Below are 23,673 nucleotides of genomic sequence, written 5' to 3' on the forward strand. Positions count from 1 at the left end.
GCAGGCTAATGGGGAAAGGGTGTGGCTCAGGGGAGAACATTTGCCTTGCACTCAGAAGGTCTTAGGTCCAAACCTCAACATCACCATTTAGGGCCCGAAAAAGTCTCCCTGCTTGAAACTTTTTCCTCTGGTCCTGCTCACCGCTAGCAAGCTGTCCCTGGAAAGTTATTTTCTTTTAAAAAACAGATAATGATGATGATGTTGATGATGATGATAATAATAATAATAATAATAATAATAATAATAATAATAATAATAATTTATTTATACCCCACCCACTCTGGGCGGCTTCCAACAAAATATTAAAATACCGTAATGCATCAAACGTTAAAAGCTTCCCTTCTAAAAGTCTGATAGTTGTTTTTCTCTTTCACATCTGGTGGAAGGGTGTTCCACAGGGCGGGCGCCACCACTGAGAAGGCCCTCTGCCTGGGTCCCTGTAAGCTCACTTCTCGCAGGAAGGGAACCACCAGAAGGCCCTCGGCGCTGGATCTCAGTGTCCGGGCAGAACGATGGGGGTGGAGGCGCTCCTTCAGGTATACTGGACCGAGGCCGTTTAGGGCTTTAAAGGTCAACACCAACACTTTGAATTGTGCTCGGAAACATACTGGGAGCCAGTGTAGGTCTTTCAAGACTAGTGTTATGTGGTCTCGGCAGCCGCTCCCAGTCACCAGTCTGGCTGCCGCATTCCGGATTAGTTGTAGTTTCCAGGTCGTCTTCAAAGGTAGCCCCATGTAGAGCGCATTGCAGTAGTGCAAGCGGGAGATAATCAGAGCATGCACCACTCTGGCGAGACAGTCTGTGGGCAGGTAGGGTCTCAGCCTGCGTACCAGATGGATCTGAAATTATGGAGAGTAAAACACTCACCCACATTCTACATATCTGGATAGGATAGGCTATGTTTTTGGGGGGTTTTTTTGCATCTGCCAGATACAATACAGTGAAGGCACCTCATGCTTCCTTCAGCAGGAATTGCCAGGATCATCATTAAAGTTTGCTTTAAAGAATCTCTACCTGTTGTCTGTCAACTATCTCAAACTGTCTCAAATTAACCACAAGCCAGCCTTGCAGAGGTTACTCATTAACCCTTTTTTTTCCTGGAAAGTGGCCCTCCTTGCCTTCTGCCAATTCCAGCAGCTGTTCTCCTGAGATCTGCTGTAGACCACACCCGCCTTGTCTCGGAGGAAGACCCTCAGTCTCCTGCTAAGCTTTCCTTTGGATATTCAAAGAAGCCACAAACACAATGGTAAGAAAACTCTCATATATATATATATATATATATATATATATATATATATATATATCCTAGAATGGATCTTGTTCTTCATTTTGAAGCTGGTGGGTGTGGGGAGCAGAGGGAGAACCAGACACAGTGGCTTAAAAGGCACTTAGAATCACAGAATCATAGCATTGGGAGGGACACCCGAGGATCATCTAGTCCAACCCCCCTGCAATGTACGAGTCGCAGCTTTCCATTAAACCATGGGAGTGGAGTGCACAGAACAAAACTGTTCCCTTAAGTTGGCTTGGAACGTCTGTCGCCAAAAGCAGTGCAGATGTGAAAGGGTTTTCTTTTTAAAAAATGAAATGTATTTATTTAGTTTTTCAGATTAAAACGATACAGTCGCATATACAACATGCCAAGAAAAAAGCACACCAAGAACTCAGGCCAATGTAAGTTTCAATTGTGGGAGTGGTCCCTATTCACAAATCAATAGTCAATAATAACAAAAACTACCGTATTTTTCGCCCGATATGATGCACTTTCCCCCCTCCAAAAATGAAGGGGAAATGTGTGTGCGTCCTATGGGGCGAATGCAGGCTTTCGCTGAAGCTTGGAGAGCGAGAGGGGTCAGTGCGCACCGACCCCTCTCGCTCTCCAGGCTTCAGGAAGCTATCCGCAAGCCGTGGGAGCCCGGCGGGAGTTCCCACGGGCTCGCAAGGCTTGCGGGCAGCAGCCTGCAGCCCACAAGCTCGGGGGACAGCGGGGAGGCGGAGCGCCGCCACCCCGCTATTCCCCGACCTGATCTGGAGGCTGGCGGGGGGGGAGAAGCAAGCTTGCTTCTCCCCATGGCCAGCCCCACAAGCTCGGGGGACAGTGGGGCAAGCCGCTGCCCCACGGAGGCTAGAGAGGCTGTCCCTGAAGGCAGAAGAGGGAAACGGAGCACTCCGTCTCCCTCTTCTAGATTGGGGATGGCTGCGCAAACCTGGGGGGGAAATTTTCCTTGATTCCCCCCCAAAAAAACTAGGTGCATCCTATGGGCCGGTGCGTCCTATAGGTGTCGAAAAATACGGTAATCCATTCAAAAGCTTTTCTGTGTGTTTTCAATTTGGAAGTGAGCCTGTTACCTTTTATATGCACTTAAAGGGGTAGATGAGATCCCCTAGATCTTCTTAACGGCACAGAGTTCTAAAGTTCAGCTGCAGTTTAATTCGAGGTCTTAAAGAAATGATGTATAATCCTGATAGCTATTCAGACCCGTAGGGGTCATGGTTTTAAGTAAACGCACAGAAAAACTCAAGATACACATTGATCTACCCACACGTAGTTGTTACCCCTGAGAAACGTAGAAAATAACAGGATATATTTATCCGAAAGTCTTCAAACTTACACAACCCTTTAAAAATTGGCTGATGAAGGTGAATACATCGAAACAGGGCCCTGTCCTGGTTTCTAATCCATAATTCTGACATCTGCTCTATGTTTAAAACTGAGACCTTTACGTCGAATTTGACTTCTGACTTCTGTTCAATGATTAAAACTAAGACTTCCACGCCAAATCTGACAATGGGCTAACATAAACTTACCTCTACTTATAAACTCTTATCCCAAATCCTGTAACGAATTATTGTATTACACATATCCTTATGAGTTTGAGTTTGTAATCTCTGTTAGAGTTTGTAACCTCTATTTGAGTTTGTAATCTTTGTCATACTTTTGAATGGATTAGTTTTTGTTACTATTGACTATTGATTTGTGATTAGGGACCACTCCCACTATTGAAACTTAAATTGGCCTGAGTTCTTGGTGTGCTTTTTTCTTGGTATATTTAATAACAAGTACTCCAACTTAGGGACGCGGGTGGCGCTGTGGGTAAAACCTCAGCGCCTAGGACTTGCTGATTGTATGGTCAGCGGTTCGAATCCCCGTGATGGGGTGAGCTCCCGTCGTTCGGTCCCAGCTCCTGCCCACCTAGCAGTTCGAAAGCACCCTTAAGTGCAAGTAGATAAATAGGTACTGCTTTATGCGGGAAGGTAAATGGCGTTTCCGTGTGCTGCGCTGGTGCCGGTTCGCCAGAGCAGTTTCATCACGCTGGCCACGTGACCTAGAAGTGTCTCCGGACAGCGCTGGCCCCCGGCCTCATAAGCGAGATGGGCGCGCAACCCCAGAGTCGGTCACGACTGGCCCATACGGGCAGGGGTACCTTTACCTTTACCTTTTTACTCCAACTTATCTTACATATCCAATGTGCAACATAAAAACAAGATTCCAGAGAATCTCTTGGACTTCCCTCCTCCCCTTTGTGGGTCCTATTGTGAATCATTTCCTCCTGCGTCTTTTATGATAATCCAAATCTTTTATCTCTCCATTGTGTCCAAAATTCACATTAAACTACAAGTGATATTCCAATCCAACTAACGATTTCAGCTGTTTACAATGGTTTTTAAGATAAGTTGTCAAATTTTGGTCTTCCTGACTTCTGATTCTTCCGGTCATTTTAGCCGGTTTGGCATAATCCATCAACTTGATCTGCCATTCTTCTCTGGTCGGGACTGCATCTTCTTTCCATCTCTGGGCCAATAACATCTGCACAGCCATGGTCATGTACATAAATAGTATTTTCTGCTCCCTTGGGATTTTGGAATGTGAAAGGGTTTTTCACTTCACCCGATGTAAATGCCTACCCAGTACTTTGCAGTGGAGGAAATCCACACCTTGGAGCAATATCCTCAGCAAGACCATCTGCAAAAAAGGGCAAGGGATGTCCGTATGTGGCCATATAATGGGCAATAGGTGTCCATGAGGATGTCCCAGCACTGAAACCATCCTGAATGGCGATGTAAACAAAACCTTCTCCTTTTCCCTTACGGGGTACCCAAGAGCCCATATAGAGTCCTTAAGTGGGTTCCCTATCAGTAGGAGAAAATAACAGAGGCCAACCAGAGAATATTGAGAAGCAAAGCAGCTAGTAAGCTTGATCTTTATTAAACTGTTGCAACAGGATCCTCAAACACCACATGCAGGAGGGAGGAACCCAGAACAATGGTGTGCAAGCCCTTATATAGACTTTTAAAACTGCCCACCCTGTAGCCCAAGACCACCCCCCAAAACATCATACATACATCACAGAAGGAGGCGGTCTGCAGCAGAAATCCTGCCTGCCAGGATACCTGATAATGGTCACTGATTGCATTACCTGGGCAGCCTGGCCATTCTTTTGTGATGGTTAATACTTTAGTTCCTGAGCCCAGGTCACAGGCTCACCCTGTTCATACATAAATACACCCTTAAGACAACTAAGCAAAAGACAACGGAGAGGCTTTCCCATTTCCTTCCCCCTTGCAGAGAAACATTTCAAGTCAATTTGGGAGAGTCAAAATGGTTTCAGGATTGTTCTCCTGTACTATTTCAGACACGCGGTCTACATACTTATGTATGTGTTTGCTTTGTAAATTTAAGAACATTTAGTTTATATATTTGAGACCTTAACTTCTTATAACAATGGTATTTGTTTTGCGTCTCTGGGCGTTAGGTCCATGGCCAAGGTGGTGTCAGATTCCAGAACTGGGCTAAGACTTACGGCTCCTCGCCGGAGATGTATTTTCAGCCAACTACGGTGGATGAGGTCAAGGAGGTAAGTGGAGGCAGTTCCAGTCGGTGTGACTTTTCCAACTTTACCTAGATATCAGGTGTAGGGCAGCAAACGGACAGACAGACGGACAGACAGACAGACAGACAGACAAAGCCTACCCTTCTAGTCCTCCATCTTTATGGTCTTGGAAGACCAGGAGAAAGATACTGTGGCCACAAGGGTCAGCAAGGGTTAAAGTCGCATGGGAAAAGTCAACAACACATCTCTGAGATATGACTCCAAAAGGGTAGCAAGTAAAAAAAGAACGATGATTTTGGCCAAGGCCTTTGTCAGCGGCCTTTGTTTTTTCCTACATTTTACCCAACGTGAGCACCAGAAAACCATGCACAATTGAAATCTCATCTGAATAATCTCCATTAGTTCAATCGGCGTGACATCAAGGATTTCAAAATGGGGTCTTGTGACTAGAATATGCAAACACTTGTTTTTAACTTGGCTTCATCAGAGGGGGCATTGTTGCCAGTGGGGACTGGTACGGCAGAAAGTGGGATGCCCATGGTGGGTGGGGCCAACTCATTCTAGGCTGGTCCCCATCCTCCTGCCCCCTGTTCAATCCTACATCTATATATGCTGGCTGGACCTGTGGGAGTTGTAGTTTGAAACATATGGAGGACGCCAAGTGAAGGAGGAGCCTTCAGAGATCATGGAGAGGATGGGAAGTAGAAAGGTGGGGTGGAATATCAGTGCAACTCAAAGCCTCAGGGTATGGATGTGGAACCTGTGACCCTCAAGACTCCAGCTCCCATCATCCCTGACCATTGGCCATTCTGGCTGGGGCTGTTGAGAGTTGGAATCCAGCAACATCCAGAGGACCACGGCTTCCACTTCCTTGAGCTCGGGGGTCACCTCTGTACCAATGTCTGGTCGCCCTCTCTGCAGATCTTGGATCTGGCCAGGCAGAAGAGTAAGAAGGTGAAAGTGGTCGGAGGTGGACATTCCCCCTCGGACATTGCCTGCACAGATGACTACATGATCGAGATGGGAAGGATGAATAAGGTGCTCAAGGTAAGAGAGCAGGATTCTCCCTTTCTGGGTCCTTCTCACGGCCCACCTAGCTCAGATTCCACCTCACACTACCTGGCCAGAGAGATGACCTGGAGCAGAGCTCACCCACAGGGTGACCTCCAGAACGTATTAGGAGACATACTGGGAGAGGATGAAATTAAATAAGTCAAACCTTAAACCGCAATTGTGTGCAATTTGGGTTATAAACAGCAACATTGGGTGAGCAGGAAGCCACTATGTCAGGAGTGCATGCAGGAGCCAGACCCTGTGACCAGTAGGGCTTCGCAGGACTGGGGCCTTCCTAAGTTTGTTCTGAAGAGGCAATGTGCAGCCTCACAGGTGAGGCCGATTGGTAACTCACAGCACCTGGTGGCAAGAGCTGGGAAGGGATATAAGGTCAACATTTCCCTTCGGCTCTTTGCCACAGCAACACATTCCCTGCCTTGCTGCGTTTGACTCCTTGCTTCTTGATCCTTGGACCCCTGACTTCGTAACTCCTTGATTCTTGGACCCTTGGCTTCCTGACTCCTGGCTTCTGGACTCCCATTCTTGCTCTCACCCCACCATCTTGTCCCCGGTCCCGATGTCCCCAGCTGGGACTTTGATCACCCGTGAACCGGACCGTGACACACTAGTTTTGTTGAATTGGGATATAATTGTCAAGTAACAAATGTAACTTCCTATATGGTACAAAAGAATAAAATATTATTATATATAGGTAAAGGAAAAGGGACCCCTGACCATTAGGTCCAGTTGTGGACGAATCTGGGGTTGTGGCGCTCATCTCGCTTTATTGACCGAGGGAGCCGGGGTACAGCTTCCGGGTCATGTGGCCAGCATGACTGAGCCGCTTCTGGTGAACCAGAGCAGTGCACGGAAATGCTGTTTACCTTCCCACTGGAGCGGTACCTACTTATCTACTTGCACTTTGATATGCTTTTGAACTGTTAGGTTGGCAGGAGCAGGGACCAAGCAACAGGAGCTCACCCTGTCATGGAGATTCGAACCGCCAACCTTCTGATCGGCAAGTCCTAGGCTCTGTGGTTTAACCCACAGCGCCACCCGTGTCCCATTATTATATATAGATGCAGATAAAAGAGCCAATCTTGTCGCTTGCAGGTAGACAAAGAGAAGAAGCAAGTGACAGCAGAGGCTGGCATCCTTCTCTCTGATCTGAACACCGAGTTGAGCAAACACGGCTTGGCTTTGCCCATGTAAGTAAGACAACTTTGCATGTGCTGAAATGCCACCAATATCAGCGCTTAGGGGGGCACCGGGTTGGCAAAGGCCGCTGTGAGTCAAAGGCGCCAGCTGGGATCTTTCACCCCCAATGCCCTCTCTTTAGCCGAGACAGCACTCAGAAGCCTTTGTGGCAAATGAGTTCTTTTGAGGAGTGACCTGCGGGAGGCAATGGGCTCGCAGCATCGCATGCAAATTTGCTCAGATGCCCTGACATTGGATTTTGGAAAATCACTTGACATCCACGGCAACAGAGCTGAAATTTACAGAGACATACCAAAACAGCTTTTGGATCTTAGAGCGACGTATATAGAACTTGCAAAATTACTGAGAGGCAACTCAATTCCTTATAGGTGGGAGTTTCCTCAAGGACTATCTTTTAATTTCAAATGAAAGAAAGTTAAAATTAGAACAGCAAAAGACCAACAAAAGTTCTTGAACAACCACGAAGAGGATCTACAGAAAGGGACAACAGGAGCCTGGCCACCGCCACCGCTTACACCTATACTGGCACCTACACCCTCGGGACCAGAGGACCAAAAGAAAGGGACGTCACCACAGGACCAATAGATTGACCCAGGATGTCTCTGCAGCTTCTTAGTTGGAATATAAATGGCGGAAATTCCCCAGAGAAAAGAAGAAGAATTTTTCATATATTGAAAAAAGAACAATTGGACATCATCTGCTTGCAGGAAACACATGTGACCAGGCTCCATAGAAAAGTCTTGATTAATAAAAGATTAGGCCAAGAATTCATCTCATCGGATAAAGTAAAGAAAAGAGGAGTGGTGATTTATGCAAAGGAGAGCCTGTCACCAAAATTTTTATTCAAAGATGAGCAAGGAAGAGTTTTGGCTATTGAAATACAGGCCCAAGGAGAACAATTTTTGCTATTAGGAATTTATGCACCGAACGAGGGGAAATCAGAATTTTATAGGAAACTGCATGAGACAATCCTGGACTATTTGGACTACACCAACATCATTATGATGGGAGATATGAACGGAGTGGTCTCTACAAATATGGATAAGTCACAAGACCTAAGTCTAACAAAAGATGGCAGACTACCCAAAACTTTTTTTGAACTAACTGACAATATGGACTTAATCGATATTTGGAGGACTAAGAATCCCTTAGGTAGAGAAGGAACTTTCTTTTCTGAGGCTCATCTGTCATGGACAAGAATAGACCAAATATGGACAACTAGAAGGCTGGCACCTATGATTAGAAAAGTGGAAATCTGCCCAAAAACTTGCTCCGACCATAACGCTATGAAAATGGAATTAAGACTTACTCCAATCGGCTCCTTTAGATGGAAAATGAATGACACCCTATTAAGAGATCAGGAGATTGTGAAGAAGGCCCAAAAAACCTTGAAAGATTATTTTGAAATAAATTTGAATACTACGGTGGAAAGGAGAACAATCTGGGATGCAAGCAAAGCAGTTATGAGAGGGTTTCTGATGCAACAGAACACGATAAAGAAAAGAATCTGGAATGGGAAAAAAGATAAGATTTTAGAGAAGATAAGAGATGGAGAGAAAAAGTTGAGATCTAAGCCAAAATTGAAGGAGATCTTGAGAGAAATTAAATTTTACCAAGCACAGTACGCGAAATTGATAAATCAAGAAGTTGAGTGGAAAATTAAACAAATGAAACAAAGATCATTTGAATCAGCTAACAAGTGTGGGAAACTATTAGCATGGCAATTGAAAAAGAGACAAAAATTGAATACAGTCACCAATCTCGAGATTGAAGGGAAAGATATCCAGAAACCCGAAGAAATTAGGAAGTGTTTCCAGAGATATTTCAAAAAGCTCTATACTCAAGGGCCACAAGAGGAGAAGGAGATAGACCAATTTTTGAAAACAAATGGTTTACCAAAACTTGCCCAGGAAAAGAGAACAATCCTGAATCATAAAATAACACAACAAGAAATAGAGGGTGCCATCCAGAATATGCAACTAGGCAAATCTCCAGGTCCGGATGGGCTTACCTCCAAGTATTATAAGATATTGAAAGATTATTTGATACAACCATTAATGGAGGTATGCAATCAGATTTTGGAGGGGAAGAAGGCACCGGAATCGTGGAAAGAAGCCTTCATCACATTGATCCCTAAAGTGGAAACTGAAAAGACTCAACTTAAGAACTACCGTCCCATCTCACTCCTAAATGTGGATTACAAAATTTTTGCAGATATTTTGGCAAGTAGATTTAAAAAAGTATTAAATGAAGTAATTCACAAGGACCAGGCAGACTTTCTCCCAAGAAGACATTTGTCTGATAATACTAGGAATATTATTGATATTTTGGAACTTTTGCAAACCAACATTAATACAAAATCAGTGTTAATTTTTGTTGATGCGGAGAAGGCCTTTGATAACATTTCTTGGAGGTTTATGAAGAAAAATTTGGAAGGGATGGGAGTGGGACGGGGGTTTGAAAATGGAATAGAGGCAATTTATTCAGAGCAGAAAGCTAAACTGATAGTAAACAATGTGGTGACAGAAGAATTTAAAATTGAAAAAGGAACACGACAAGGTTGCCCCCTATCCCCTCTGTTATTTATTTCTGTTCTGGAGGTGCTTTTGAACATGATTAGGGAAGACCGGTTGGTACAAGGAATACAGGTCGGAGTGAAACAATTTAAATTGAAAGCTTTTGCAGATGATTTGGTTTTAACATTACAGGAGCCAGAATCTAGTACGAAGAGAGTGTTAGAATTAATTTATGAATTTGGTCGGGTAGCGGGGTTCAAACTGAACAAGCAAAAAACCAAGGTTTCGGAGAAAAATCTGACACCTTTGGAAATAGATGGGTTTCAGAAAGAGACAGAGTTAAATGTTGTTAAAAAGGTAAAATACCTAGGGGTAAACTTGTCTGCCAAAAATTTGAATCTATTTAAAGATAATTATGAAAAATGCTGGTCAGAAATTAAGAAAGATTTAGAGATCTGGTCAAGATTAAAACTTTCCTTGTTGGGTCGAATTGCAGCTATAAAGATGAATGTATTGCCGAAGATGTTATTTTTGTTTCAGACCCTACAGATCGTGGACAGAGTGGAGTGTTTTGGGAAGTGGCAGAAAGATATTTCTAGGTTTGTCTGGCAGGGCAAAAAGCCCCGAATAAAATTTAAAATATTAACGGATGTAAAAGAGAGAGGGGGGTTTGCCCTGCCAGATTTAAGGTTATATTATGAAGCTGCGGCTTTCTGCTGGATGAAAGATTCGTTACTCCTTGAGAACACTGACGTCCTAGATCTGGAAGGGTATAATAATGTTTTTGGATGGCATGCATATTTGTGGTACGATAAGGTAAAGGTTCATAAAATGTTTAAAAACCATATTGTCAGGAAAGCTATATTTATGGTCTGGACAAAATACAAAGACTTATTGGAAGGTAAGACCCCGAGGTGGTTATCACCAGCGGAGGCCAAGGTTCGAAAAAAACCCAATATGGAGGCCGGATGGCCGAAATACTGGGAAATAATAGAAAAAATTGGAGATAATTGGAGGCTGCAGAGCTTTGAAAAAATAAAGAATAGGGTGCAAGACTGGTTTCATTATGCTCAAATTCAAGAGGTTTTTAAGTCAGACAAAAAAATAGGATTCCAGGTGGAAAAATCGAAATTAGAGACAGAATTGTTAGAACCTAAGACCAAGGCGCTTTCGAGAATGTATAACTTGCTGCTTAAATGGAACACCCAGGATGAGATAGTCAAATCAGCCATGATAAAATGGGCTCAGGATATTGGGTACAACATTATGTTAGAAGACTGGGAAAGGTTATGGACCACTGGAATGAAATTCACGGCATGTAATGCCCTGAAGGAAAATATTATGAAAATGATATATAGGTGGTACATGACCCCAGTCAAACTTGCAAAAATATATCATCGGTCTGATAATAAATGTTGGAAATGTAAGGAGGCTGAAGGGACATTCTTTCATCTTTGGTGGACTTGTCCAAAAGTGAAGGCCTTCTGGGAAATGATCTATAATGAGTTAAAAAAGGTGTTTAGGTACACCTTCCCTAAGAAACCAGAGGCCTTCCTCCTGGGCATTGTGGACCAAAAGGTGTTAAAGAAGGATAGAACTTTTTTTATGTATGCAACTACAGCAGCAAGAATACTCATTGCAAAATATTGGAAGATACAAGACCTTCCCACGCTGGAAGAGTGGCAGACGCAGTTGATGGACTATATGGAACTGGCTGAAATGACTGGCAGAATCCGAGATCTGGGAGAAGAGACAATGGAAGAAATTTAAGGACTATTTACAAAAACATTATAAGTTGTATGAATGTTAAGAATCTGCATGACTTGGAAATTTTAGCTCCTGCAATTAGATTAGGAAAATAGAAAGTTAAGTTATAAGTAAGAAAAAGTTGAAATTTAAAGTTATTTTATGTATTATCTTAAGGTATAAATATTTGACAAAAGGTACTTTAAATTTAGAAGTAAAACACTCTGAAAGATATAAATAAGATACGAAACAAGGTAATAATTTGCTGATATGTTTATTGTAAAGAACGCAGGGTGAGGGAGATGTGGGGAAGTCCAGTTAGTAACCTAAAAATGTATTTTGAAAGTTGGATTGTTTTTCTTTCTTTCTTTTTTCTGGTTTGTCCTTCTTTTTCTTTTCTGTAAACTGAAAATGTAATAAAAATTTTAATAATAATAATAATAAAAGGTGCCCTGACATTGGGGCCAAAGGAGCCTTTTAATCACAGAAGGGCTTAATAAGATTGACTCCTCTTTTTTGTCCTTCCATCTGCAGAATAATTGCAGGCTCCCTGCAATTCTGTTGTTCTGCTGGAGTTTGGGTGAAGCTATTAGTTGGAAGGAAAGGTTCGCACGAAGCTGCACGCACCTCGAAGGAATATCTGTATTGTCAGAAATGCAGATCAACAGCCAAGGCTCCTTCCAAGTTCAATGTGCTTGTTCTGTAGCTTGATGTGCCGTGACATGCGTGTCTCATTTCATTTTGGCGTGTTCGGGATCCGGAGCAGGTGGCAATTAATTACCTTTTGTGCCAAACGTCACGTTCGTTAATATCATTGTCTCAGCAGCCGCCTTGGGGAATAAACAATAGAGAAGGCCTCTGCCTTCTTGCCTACAGCTCACATTCCCCCCTTTTCCCCACCTTCAGTCTAGGAGCCGTTTCAGATGTGACAGCCGCCGGCGTCGTTGGCACCGGAACCCACAACACGGGGCTCAGGCACGGCATTTTGGCGACACAGGTAAGAACTACACGGGCTGGGGGGGGCACCAGGTGGCGCATTGGAAGATGGCCGACAATAACATCTCTCCGACCCACACAAGGTAATTAAGAGGCTGCTATGAGAAGTATGCAGTCTTCCCCCCCCCCAAGGATATGGGGAGGACTGCCTTGCCAGCAGTGGCCACAATGCACCCCCAGATTTGAGAGAAGGGGGTGCGCCTGTCACTTGGCTAAGCCCTCGGTGCGGTCGGCTCTTCCTGGATGCCGTCTCCAATTTGTGCATGCTGACTTGCTTTAACACGAAAATATAATTGGAAATATATAATTGGAAGATGTTAAAGCACATACGTCAAGCAAAGGTCGGGAGATAAGACTGCTGATTAATAGATCTCTGGGATCGGAGCAGCGGGCGAAGACAAATAAATCAAGAGACAAAGCGCCATTAAGAAATGGGCATGTTTGGAGCTAAGAAGGTGGGGTGGAGGAAAAAAAAATTCTTTCTTATCTTATATGAGCATAAATAATAACCCTCCACCCCAAAGAAAAAAGAACCGCCATATTTTACTACACAAGCAGGAATCTAAAAACTGTGTGGGATGAATTAATGATGAATGAAGAGAGGATTGGTAAAGATCGGAGAATGGAAAAATTTTATGACGCAGTTTTAAAATGGCGTCTCGCAAGACAGGCTTGTTTAAGAAAGACGGGGGGAGGAGAACCAAGACTATTTGAAAGTGAACGATGGTTGGAATTTGATCTTTAACCTGGCAGAGCCCTCTAGGAGATATTTTAGAAGCCTGGGAAAACTAAAGGGCAGACCGAAGATAAATTTTCGAAGGAGGAGTGGAATGGCGGCTGTCCCTATGAGATATGACTTGTGGAGTGCGTAAAACCCACGCAGACGATGTTTGTTCTTAACCTGCCTGTGAAGATTATCAGAGATCGCAAAGAAAGGAATATATGACAACAACAAGAAGATGAAGAAAGTAAAAAAGAGACTATCTGGATAGAACTGTTTAATTAAAGCAGTAATAGAAGTGATGTTTGGATTCTTGTCTGGAGCTTGATGTATGTGTACCCCCAACAAAATTGAAAAATTCGGCTGTATAATTTGGAATTAATGTGATTTGAAATAATGTGATATGATTGGCCTGTTAATAAAAATTATGTTTTGAAAAAAGAAGAACTACACGGGCTGTAGCCAGAGGAGTCCAGGTGACATGGCAAGCAAGCAGGTCACATGACAACTTGTCAAGTAGCACAAAAGAGACGGTGCTGCTGAGCAGGACTTGAAGAGTGAAAGCTTTGGCCGAATATTCTCCAAAAAAGAGCTAATAAGGAGAGCCTGATAGATCAGTCTACATGTCCTAAGACGTATCTCAGTAAAAGATAAACGACCCCTGGACAGTTAAATCCAGTCAAAGGCGACTATAAGGTTGCAGCATCTGTAACCCGAGGTACCAGTGTACATATATACCGTATTTTTTGCACCATAACACTCACTTTTTTCCTCCTAGAAAGTAAGGGGAAATGTCTGTGCGTGTTATGGAGGGAATGCCTATGGGTGGCGGTGGGGATCTGCTGCAGTCGTGAGCAGAGGATCCATGGTTCCCCTTCCTTCCCTCCTCCGTGGCGGGAGAAGAGACGCTGAGTGGGGAGGAGAGAGGGACAGAGAGGAGACAAGCCGCTTACACGAGTGTAAGCGGCTCCTGTCCGGTTGGTTCCTTTAAAGCAAGCGGGCTCTCTGTCCCTCTCTCCTCCCCACTCAGCTCGCTACATAGCAGCAAAGTTTTTCAGCTCACTAAGCCAGGGATGAGCGGGGAGGAGGGAGAAAAGCAGAGCCTGCTTGCTTTAAAGGAGCAAAGCGGGAGAGGAGAGGAGCCTTCTCCCCTTATACCCCTCTTCTTCATTATTAGCAGCATCCTTCTCCACCCACCCCACGCATGCTTCTTCTCCCCTTAAACCCCTCTTCTGCATTATTAGCAGCATCCTCAGGATTTCTGCACTGGGTCACTCCAAATTCACCATCAGCTCACATAACATGTCCATGGCTACATCTTGCACCAAAAAAATCACGCAACCACTGTTGCCTGGGGCCGCAGTGGTGCAAAAACGTGGTTACAAAGCATGGATCCACATGGATTTTTGCATTGGGCTACTCCAAACTCACCTGTCTGATCACATGTCTGTGGCCACAGCATGAACCACAAAAATCATACACACACTGTTTCGTTAAGAATATTTTTTTTTTCTTGTTTTCCTCCTCTAAAAACTACGTGCATGTTATGGTCGGGTGCGTGTTATAGAGCGAAAAATACTGTACCTAGGTATTACCAAAATGTAGTACAGTGGTACCTCGGGTTACAGACGCTTCAGGTTACAGACACTTCAGGTTATAGAGGCTCCAGGTTACAGACTCTGCTAACCCAGAAATAGTACCTCAGGTTTAGAACTTTGCTTCAGGATGAGAACAGAAATCGTGCTCCGGCAGCGCGGCGGCAGCAGGAGGCCCTATTAGCTAAAGTGGTACCTCAGGTTAAGAACAGTTTCAGGTTAAGAACAGACCTCCGGAACAAATTAAGTTCTTAACCCGAGGTACCACTGTACCTACTGTTTCACTAAAGGACTTTCAAATTTGTGCACTCATTTACCAAAGATGCGCCGCGCCAGCTGCGGTACTTGTCATTCACAACGGCGGCGCTTGTCAGACTTGGGGGTTCTGGGCGGATCTTTGCACCCTGGCGGTGCATATGCTAAAGACTCCCCTGGTTAGAAGGGACCCCAAAGGTCATCTAGTCCAACCCCCTTCAATGTAGGAATCTTTTTGCCCAACGTAGGACTTGAATCCGCGACCCAGAGATCGAGTCTCATGCTCTACCGAGTGAGCCATCCTAGTGACTAGATGTGCCATTGGTCTCATCCACCAGGCTATTCTTATGTTCTTACTTTAATTTCTCTGATCTGAATCTTCCAACTTTCAGATGTCCACAAAATCTTGTGTTATGAGAGAGAAAGAGAAACTTGCCTTTTCGTTAAACTGAAAAGTCCCAAACCTCGCAATATTTCCTCGTATGGGAGTCACTTCCAGTTTAGGAAAACATTTTCCTAAACAGATTTGTCCCGTGGGCAGATGTATCTTTCTAGCTTTAATAATAAAACATAGGAGGGGGATTGCCATAAGATCAATGATGTGAGAACAGGAATGGAACTAAACCAGATGGCAATTTGACAGGCGGTGAGATCATTAGAAGTCTCCCCCTAGATTTAAGGTGGCAGGAAACGCAGAGGAAAATTGGGCATTTTAAAAATTGTTTGTCTTGCGCCAAGCACCCACGGCAAATCGCTTCCTCAAGATATGCAAAGGGAGCCCCCATATTTCACACAGCAGCAGTCAGGGCTCCCCAGAAATGAAGGAAGGTGAGCAGCAAAGGTACAGGGTGATGAAGACTCACCTGAGGGCACCTGGGCACCCAACTGCTTCCGTTCAGAAATGATGGAAGTTTGTAAGATCCCCTGAGCGCCACAACAGCACCGAGGCAGAAAGGAAGCCTGGAAAAGAGATTACTATTAATTCAAAGAATGTGATTATTTATAGCCCACTGTTTAGCCAAGACCAGCCCCCGAAGCAGATTACAATTAATCTGCAATAACAAAGGTGCAATAACTTTGGGGATATATTATGGGGAAAGAACGGTCTTTCCTGGCCCCTGGCTGTTACCACTGAGTTATTTACTTGCTTGGAGCAAAAAATCACTGATAAAACTCCCACAAACATCGTGCATCACTGTTAAGCTCAGCTCAGTATGCTGCCTTCCAGCCTCCGATAGCCAAGTGCTCTCTGAACGTTTTGGACTACAAATCCCATCAGCCACAACCAGCATGGCTGGTGGGAGTTGTAGTCCACGACAACTGCAGGGTGCCAGGATGACGAAGGCTGCTGTAGTCCTTTATTTTGCAACCATCTGTCGTCTATTGATTTAGAAGCCAGGGGGTTCTTTGCCCATCAGATTATCTATTTTATTTGTTTATCTGTGACATTTATATGCCACCTTTCTTTCCAAGGAGTCCAAAGTGGTGTGCATGGTTCTCCTTCTCCCTCATTCATCCTCACAACATCCCTGTGAGGTAGGTTAAGAGATAGGGACTGGCCCAAGGTCCCCCCAGTGAGCTTCAGGTCTGAGTGGGGATTCGAACCCTGGTCTCTCAGGTCCAACACTCTAAGTGTTAATGCCACACTGGTTTATATACACATGAGAAAGATGTAAGAAGTGACATGATAGCTGTCTTCAAGTATCTGAAGGGGTGTTGTCACGTGGAAGATGGAGCAAGCTTGCTCAAGGGTCTGGAAACTAAGCCTGATGAGGAACGGTTGAAGGAGCTGGGTATGCTTAGCCTGGAAAAGAGGAGACAGAGAGGAGATAGGATTTGTTCTTGTTTTTTAGTCGTGTCCGCCTCTTCGTGACCCCCTGGACCAGAGCACGTCAGGCACTCCTGTCTTCCACTGCCTCCTGCAGTTTGGTCAAACTCATGCTGGTAGCGTCAAGAATACTGTCCCACCATCTCGTCCTCTGCCGTCCCCTTCTCCTTGTGCCCTCCATCTTTCCCAACATCAGGGTCTTTTCCAGGGCGTCTTCTCTTCTCATGAGGTGGCCAAAGTCTTGGAGCCTCAGCTTCAGGATCTGTCCTTCCAGTGAGCACTCAGGGCTGATTTCCTTCAGAATGGAGAGGTTTGATCTTCTCGCAGTCCATGGGACTCTCAAGAGTCTCCTCCAGCACCAGAATTCAAAAGCATCCATTCTTCAGCGATCAGCCTTCTTTATGGTCCAGCTCTCACTTCCATACATCACTACTGGGAAAACCAGAGCTTGAACTATATGGACCTTTGTCGGCAAGGTGATGTCTGTCTTCAAATATCTCAAGGGCTGTCACATGGAGGAGGGAACAAGCTTGTTTGCTCTGGAGAGAAGGACCCAAACCAATGGCTTCAAGTTTCAAGGGAGGAGATTCTGGCTCAATATCAGGAAGAACTTTCTGACAGCAAGAGCTGCTCGACAGCGGAAGTCTCTTTCTGGAGGTGGTCGACTCTCCAAATTACAAGGAAGAAGTTCCTTGCTAAAACCTTAGGCAGAACTTTCCAATGGTGAGAGCTGTTCAGTGGTGGAACGGACTCCCTAAGAAGGCACTGGACTCTCCAAGGTGATCTTCATTGTCTAGTGAGGACTTGAACCCTGATCTCTCAGCTCCTAGTCTGACACTCACTAACCACTTTACCACACAAGCTCTCATTGGCACGTGCCAGCAAAATCAAGGAAGAACCTTGCTGCACCTTGGAGACAAACACATTATTATTATTTTTAAAATGGCATCATAAGCTTTTGTGCGCTTGAATCCGCGTCATCAGGTGCAGGAGAAAAACGATGCCAGCAACTCACCCTAACGAAATTAATTGGCATTTATTTCCAAGAGGCAATAACAGGGACACTGATTTATCAGGGATTGGCAGGTAATGTGAAACTCTCAATGATTTACGAATACCACCCAGCCCCCCTTCTCTCTCACACACACAGAAAAGCAAATTCACCTGATCTGAGAATGAAGTATGTACCAATTTACCAATCTCATACTTCTCATAGCTTGTTTGTGGGGGTGTTATGTGGGAGCTGTGGGCTTTGTGTTTTGGGGGAACACAGAGCTCCCCCACTTCCACGTTATTTGTGATATCATTACCATCATCCCAAGGCTCTTTGCAAGATGAATGGCTGTTCCCGGCTCGGATTTTGCAGCGGCGGGATGGATTATCTGGCTTCCAACGCAATTGATAGATTCCATGCACCTTGCAAAAAACCAGTGACTTATAAGAAATGACGGATAGGCGGGGGGCGGGGGAAGGAGAAGGGGGGGAAGGAGAGAGGAAGCTAATAAAAGGGGGCAGGTGGTCGATAGGAAGACAAAAGAGGCAGGGCAGCGGCTGCCGTTCGGGAATTGACATTAGTTAAAATTCCTGAGCAGCCATCAAAAACAAGTCCATAAAATAACTAAAGGAGAAAATTCTAAGACTTGAGAGGAGGGTTGGTGGCTTGGCAATGGGAAGAGGAGGCTGTCAATCTGCAGTTGCCAGCAGAGACCTCAGAAATCTTGCAAAGGGCTTAGAAATAAGAGGGCGAGGTCCTCACTTCCCCCACAACCCGACATTTCTCCTTTGCAATTGGCCCTTGAGTGCATGAGGACGAGCTGCTGCAGTGCTCCCTCCAAAATGTCCTACTTTCAGCCACAGTAACTATAGTAAAGGTAAAGGGACCCCTGACCATTAGGTCCAGTTGTGGCTGACTCTGGGATTGCAGCGCTCATCTCACTTTATTGGCCGAGGGAGCCAGCGTACAGCTTCCGGGTCATGTGGCCAGCAGGACTAAGCTGCTTCTGGCGAACCAGAGCAGCGCACGGAAATACCGTTTACCTTCCCGCCGGAGCGGTACCTATTTATCTACTTGCACTTTGACATGCTTTCGAACTGCTAGGTGGGCAAGAGCAGGGACTGAGCAAGGGGAGCTCACCCCATCGCGGGGATTCGAACCGCCGGCCTTCTGATCGGCAAGTCCTAGGCTCTGTGGTTTAACCCACAGCGCCACCTGTGTCCCAGGTGCATTCCGCCGGTAACTATAGAGGCCCTATAATCTTGTACCCCATATAAGCGTGCAAGAAGCTGAACTGGAATACAAAAGGGGGAGGTGAGAGGCGGTCCGAGATATAAGATAATGGAAATAAGCGAGGGGAATTATATTTGTTTTGTTTTGTTTTTAATTGTGTATTTTTGGTATTTCGTTTTCTGTGTATTATTTGTTTTTTGTGGTTTTTATGTTTGTATTAAATTGGAAACTTGAATAAATATTTAAATAAAAAATAAAAAAAAGATTTGAGCCCAAGAGGACCTCTCCCCTCCTGTGGTTTCCAGCAACTGGGATTCAGAAACATTATTCACTCTGAATATGGAGGAAAACTAAGATTCAATTTACCTCACTTTAACAGCAACACACCAAGCGACCACACTTAAAAATCAGCCTTCAGGGCAGAATGCACCTGAGTTGCAGTATCCCTCTCTGCTGTCGACATCTCTGAATTCAAGAAAGTTGGGCTCTGGTGAAATCTGGAGGAGGAAAAGGAAGGTCTTGAAGGCTCTGTCTCTCTGGAATGACCTTCCACACCTTCCACAACTTCTTCTTCCACAACAGCCCCGCTGGCTTGGACACCCGGAGGGCACCAGGTTGGGGAAAGCTGGTGTAGGTAGAATGCAGGGCTGGAGCAGAGAGTCAGTCCCTTCTGCTGCCTCCCTGCACCTTCAGGACAGAGTCTGAGCCAAGGTGGTAAGGAAGGCTGCGTCAGAGTCACTGGTTTCCCTAGGCGGCCACTGGCAGACTGGGAGAGAGAAGCCCCCTTGTCCAGGAAACTGGCCTGTTCTTTTACCCACCACAAAACTGAGTGTGCTGAAGCACATTACAGTGGTGCCCCGCAAGACGAATGCCTCGCAAGATGAAAAACTCGCTAGACGAAAGGGTTTTCCATTTTTCAAGGTGCTTCACAAGACGAATTTCCCTATGGGCTTGCTTCGCAAGATGAAAACGTCTTGCGAGTTTGCTTCCTTTTTCGTAAAACCGTTAATACCCGGGGAATCCGCGCTCCGCAAGACGAAAAAATCGCTAAACGAAAAAACTCGCGGAACGAATTAATTTCATCTTGCGAGGCACCACTGTATTACAGATTTGAAAACAAGAGCTTCCGTGGATCACATAAATGAGGTAATAAGAAGAGAGTGGCTGGTGGATCTTGCCAAAGGGGGCCCATCGAGTCCAGCATCCTGTTCTCACAGTGGCCGATGTCCCACTGGGAAACTTGCAAGCAGGACCCGGGCCCAAGAGACCCTCTGATTCTGAGTCCCTTGGTCGCTTTGGGGCAACAGCATCCCAGCGAAGCAACTCTGATTCTTTGGCGCCCTCAGCCTCTCTCCCAGGAAGTAGTCAAGCTCAGAACCGTCGCTGCCTCCCCTCTCCGTCTCTTGCTTTCTCAGCGCTCCAGGATTCAAATAGATTTGCAGTAATTGGTGTCTCACATCTGCCTCTAATGGGTCCCATTTTTAGGGGCTTTAGGCTGCATTTCCTAGGATTAAGACGGCACAGGCAAGAGTCTGCGCTCCCTGGATGATTCAGGATAACCGAGACGTCCTCTTTTGGGCAGCTACCAAGATGTCTGCCATTATAGGAATCTGTGATGTGGCCACAAGTATCTATGGTACAGATTGCATCTTATCTGTCAAAGCAAAGAAAATCAATGGGGAGAGGGGTATAGGGGAATTTGAAATATTATTCATAATTTAAAAGCTTTAATATACAATTTCTAACTGTGTTGTATTTGTATACAACAAAGAGAAGTTTAGAGTAATTAAAGGTAAAGGGACCCCTGACCATTAGGACCAGTTGTGGCCGACTCTGGCGTTGTGGCGCTCATCTCGCTTTATTGGCTGAAGGAGCCGGCGTACAGCTTCCGGGTCATGTGGCCAGCAGGACTAAGCCACTTCTGGCGAACCAGAGCAGCGCACGGAAACGCCGTTTACCTTCCCGCCAGAGTGGTACCTATTTATCTACTTGCACTTTGACGTGCTTTCGAACTGCTAGATTGGCAGGAGCTGGGGCCAAGCAATGGGAGCTCACCCCGTCGCGGGGATTCGAACCGCCAGCCTTCTGATCGGCAAGTACTAGGCTCTGTGGTTTAACCCACAGCGCCACCCGCGTCCCTTTTAGAGTAATTAGGTATATTTTAATTTAGTTAATTATGTAGTAGATTTATGTTAGAAAATGAATATGGATGTTGAATTTGATGTTTGTAATTTTTCTTTTTTCGGTTTTGGAAATAAAAAAAAGAAAATCAAGGAATGGCAGGACTAACTATGACTCTCTTATGACCTGTTATCTGTGGGAATTATAATTAATAAGGATGTAACATTTTCTCTCCGCCCCCCCCCCCTTACGAGACTAGAACTCAGGGGCACCCAATGAAGCTGAATGCTAAATGTATTAAACTGTGGAACTCCCTCCCACAAGGGGCAGTGATGGTCACCAACTTGGATGGCTTTAAAAGGGGATGGGACAAATTCCTGTAGGAAGAGGAGGTTAGAAATGGCTAGAGCCAGTGTGGTGTAGTGGTTAAGAGCGGTAGTCTCGTAATCTGGTGAACTGGGTTCGCTTCCCCGCTCCTCCACATGCAGCTGCTGGGTGACCTTGGGCCAGTCACACTTCTTTGAAGTCTCTCAGCCCCACTCACCTCACAGAGTGTTTGTTGTGGGAGAGGAAGGGAAAGGAGAATGTTAGCCGCTTGGAGACTCCTTCGGGTAGTGAGAAAGCAGGATATCAAATCCAAACTCTTCTTCTTCTTCAAACTCAGGACGCAAGGGAGAAATGGGCTAAGAGGAAGGCATGCTTCCCAGTCTGCTCATCACCATCCCACCACCACTCCCTGGGCTCTGAGCCATCTTCCCTTGATGGTTCCCCAGCTGGTTCCTTCCACCATTCCTCTGTCCAACCAGTCTATGACACTGGACCCAAGGTTCCCCTCCCCTGCTTCACCTGCCCCCCCCCACTGTGGGGTGGTGTGGATGTTGGAGAACAGCCTTCACCAAAGGTGTCATGGGCTTTGAAGACACTCGAGCCAGTGTGGTGTAGTGGTTAAGAGCAATAGACTCATAATCTGGGGAACCGGGTTTGCTTCCCCGCTCCTCCTCATGCAGCTGCTGGGTGACCTTGGGCCAGTCACACTTCTCTGAAGTCTCTCAGCCTCACTCACCTCACAGAGTGTTTGTTGTGGGGAGGAAGGGAAAGGAGAATGTTAGCCACTTTGAGACTCCTTAGGGTAGTGATAAAGCGGGATATCAAATCCAAACTCTTCTTCTATTAGCCAGGATGGCTGTGTTCTGCCTCCATAGTCAGAGGCAGTGATGCTTTTGAATACCAAGTGTTGGAAACCAGAGGAGGTTGAGAGTGTTGCTGTTGTGCTTACGTCCTGATTGCGAGTTTTATACAGTCAGCTGGTTGGCCACTGTGAGAACAGGAGGCTAGGCTAGATGGGCCAGGGGCCTGATCCGGCAGACTTTTCTTAAGTCCTAGTGTTGAGAGTACTGAACACGATGGACCAATGGTCTAACTCTAGCTCAGCATAAGGCAGCTTCCTATGGGAGCAGCACAATTGGCAAAGTCACATTGCATATTAATAAAAATAGGCAAGCCTCTGAGTTATACAGGACTCCATAGCGAGCAGAAATCGTGATCCGAAACACTGCCACAGAAAGGTTAACAGAATTTGCCACCTGGTTTGACTCTTGAGTACAAACAGGCAAAGGGACACCTGCAGAGGGCTTACCGTAAATATCGGACCTCCACGTCGCGTCTCTTATTTACTGTATACGTCTCTCTTAGACGGAAGTAAAGGTAAAGGTAAAGGGACCCCTGACCATTAGGTCCAGTCATGGCTGACTCTGGGGTTGCGGCATTCATCTCGCTTTATTGGCTGAGGGAGCCGGCGTACAGCTTCCGGGTCATGTGGCCAGCATGACTAAGCTGCTTCTGGTGAACCAGAGCAGCGCACGGAAACGCCGTTTACCTTCCCGCCGGAGCGGTACCTATTTATCTACTTGCACTTTGACGTGCTTTCAAACTGCTAGGTTGGCAGGAGCAGGGACTGAGCAACGGGGATTCGAACTGCCGACCTTCTAATCGGCAAGTCCTAGGCTCTGTGGTTTAACCCACAGTGCCACCCGCGTCTCTAGATGAAAGTACAAACAACTAATTAAATGGAAAAGACAGAGAGCCGAAAGAAACGCCTGGTACAGCCTAATAAAAGCCTCGCACAACAAGGACGCATCCTGTTTCTGGAGTACCATATCAGGCCTACTGGAGCATGAGCTTAGTGGGCCAATTTGTACTGTCAAACTCCAAGAATGGACGCCGTACTACTGCTCCCTTTTCCAGGACTAGGATGCCAGCTTAATCACCCAACAGTATTTCCAGAAAACTTACCAGCTTGGCCCCCAGTGTCCACGACTGGAATGAGGATATTGGCTAACAGTTCTGCTGCTCTCTCTCTCTTTAACAAAAAAACAAAACATCGTAGCAAACAGCATGATGTGGAAATGCCAAAACCTCAGCTGCAAAACTTTGCAGAGTGATAGGCAGACCGCTTTCAATTGCTTTTCCGTGTGATTTCCCTGGAGCATGTTTTCTCCTCCGGACCTCTTTGACCTCACAAAATTACCTATATGGAGAAAAGGCTGAGCAGGAGAGCGGCGCTTT

At 45.5% G+C, this 23,673-nt stretch overlaps 1 protein-coding gene across 1 annotated transcript in view; it reads left to right on the forward strand.

Moving 5' to 3' along the window:
* The first annotated feature begins 1,096 nt into the window (after positions 1-1,096).
* Positions 1,097-23,673, forward strand: part of LOC307211809 (L-gulonolactone oxidase) — a 53,619-nt gene continuing 31,042 nt past the window's right edge. Inside the window, exons 1-5 of the mRNA XM_079968858.1 lie at positions 1,097-1,246; positions 4,755-4,856; positions 5,754-5,879; positions 6,999-7,093; positions 12,272-12,362. Of these exons, the coding sequence (XP_079824984.1) occupies positions 1,244-1,246; positions 4,755-4,856; positions 5,754-5,879; positions 6,999-7,093; positions 12,272-12,362 (417 nt within the window). The 5' untranslated portion in view covers positions 1,097-1,243. The remainder of the gene's footprint in view (positions 1,247-4,754; positions 4,857-5,753; positions 5,880-6,998; positions 7,094-12,271; positions 12,363-23,673) is intronic.

This window comes from Podarcis cretensis (assembly GCF_951804945.1).
Source record: "Podarcis cretensis genome assembly, chromosome: 3".
Classification (NCBI taxonomy): domain Eukaryota; kingdom Metazoa; phylum Chordata; class Lepidosauria; order Squamata; family Lacertidae; genus Podarcis; species Podarcis cretensis.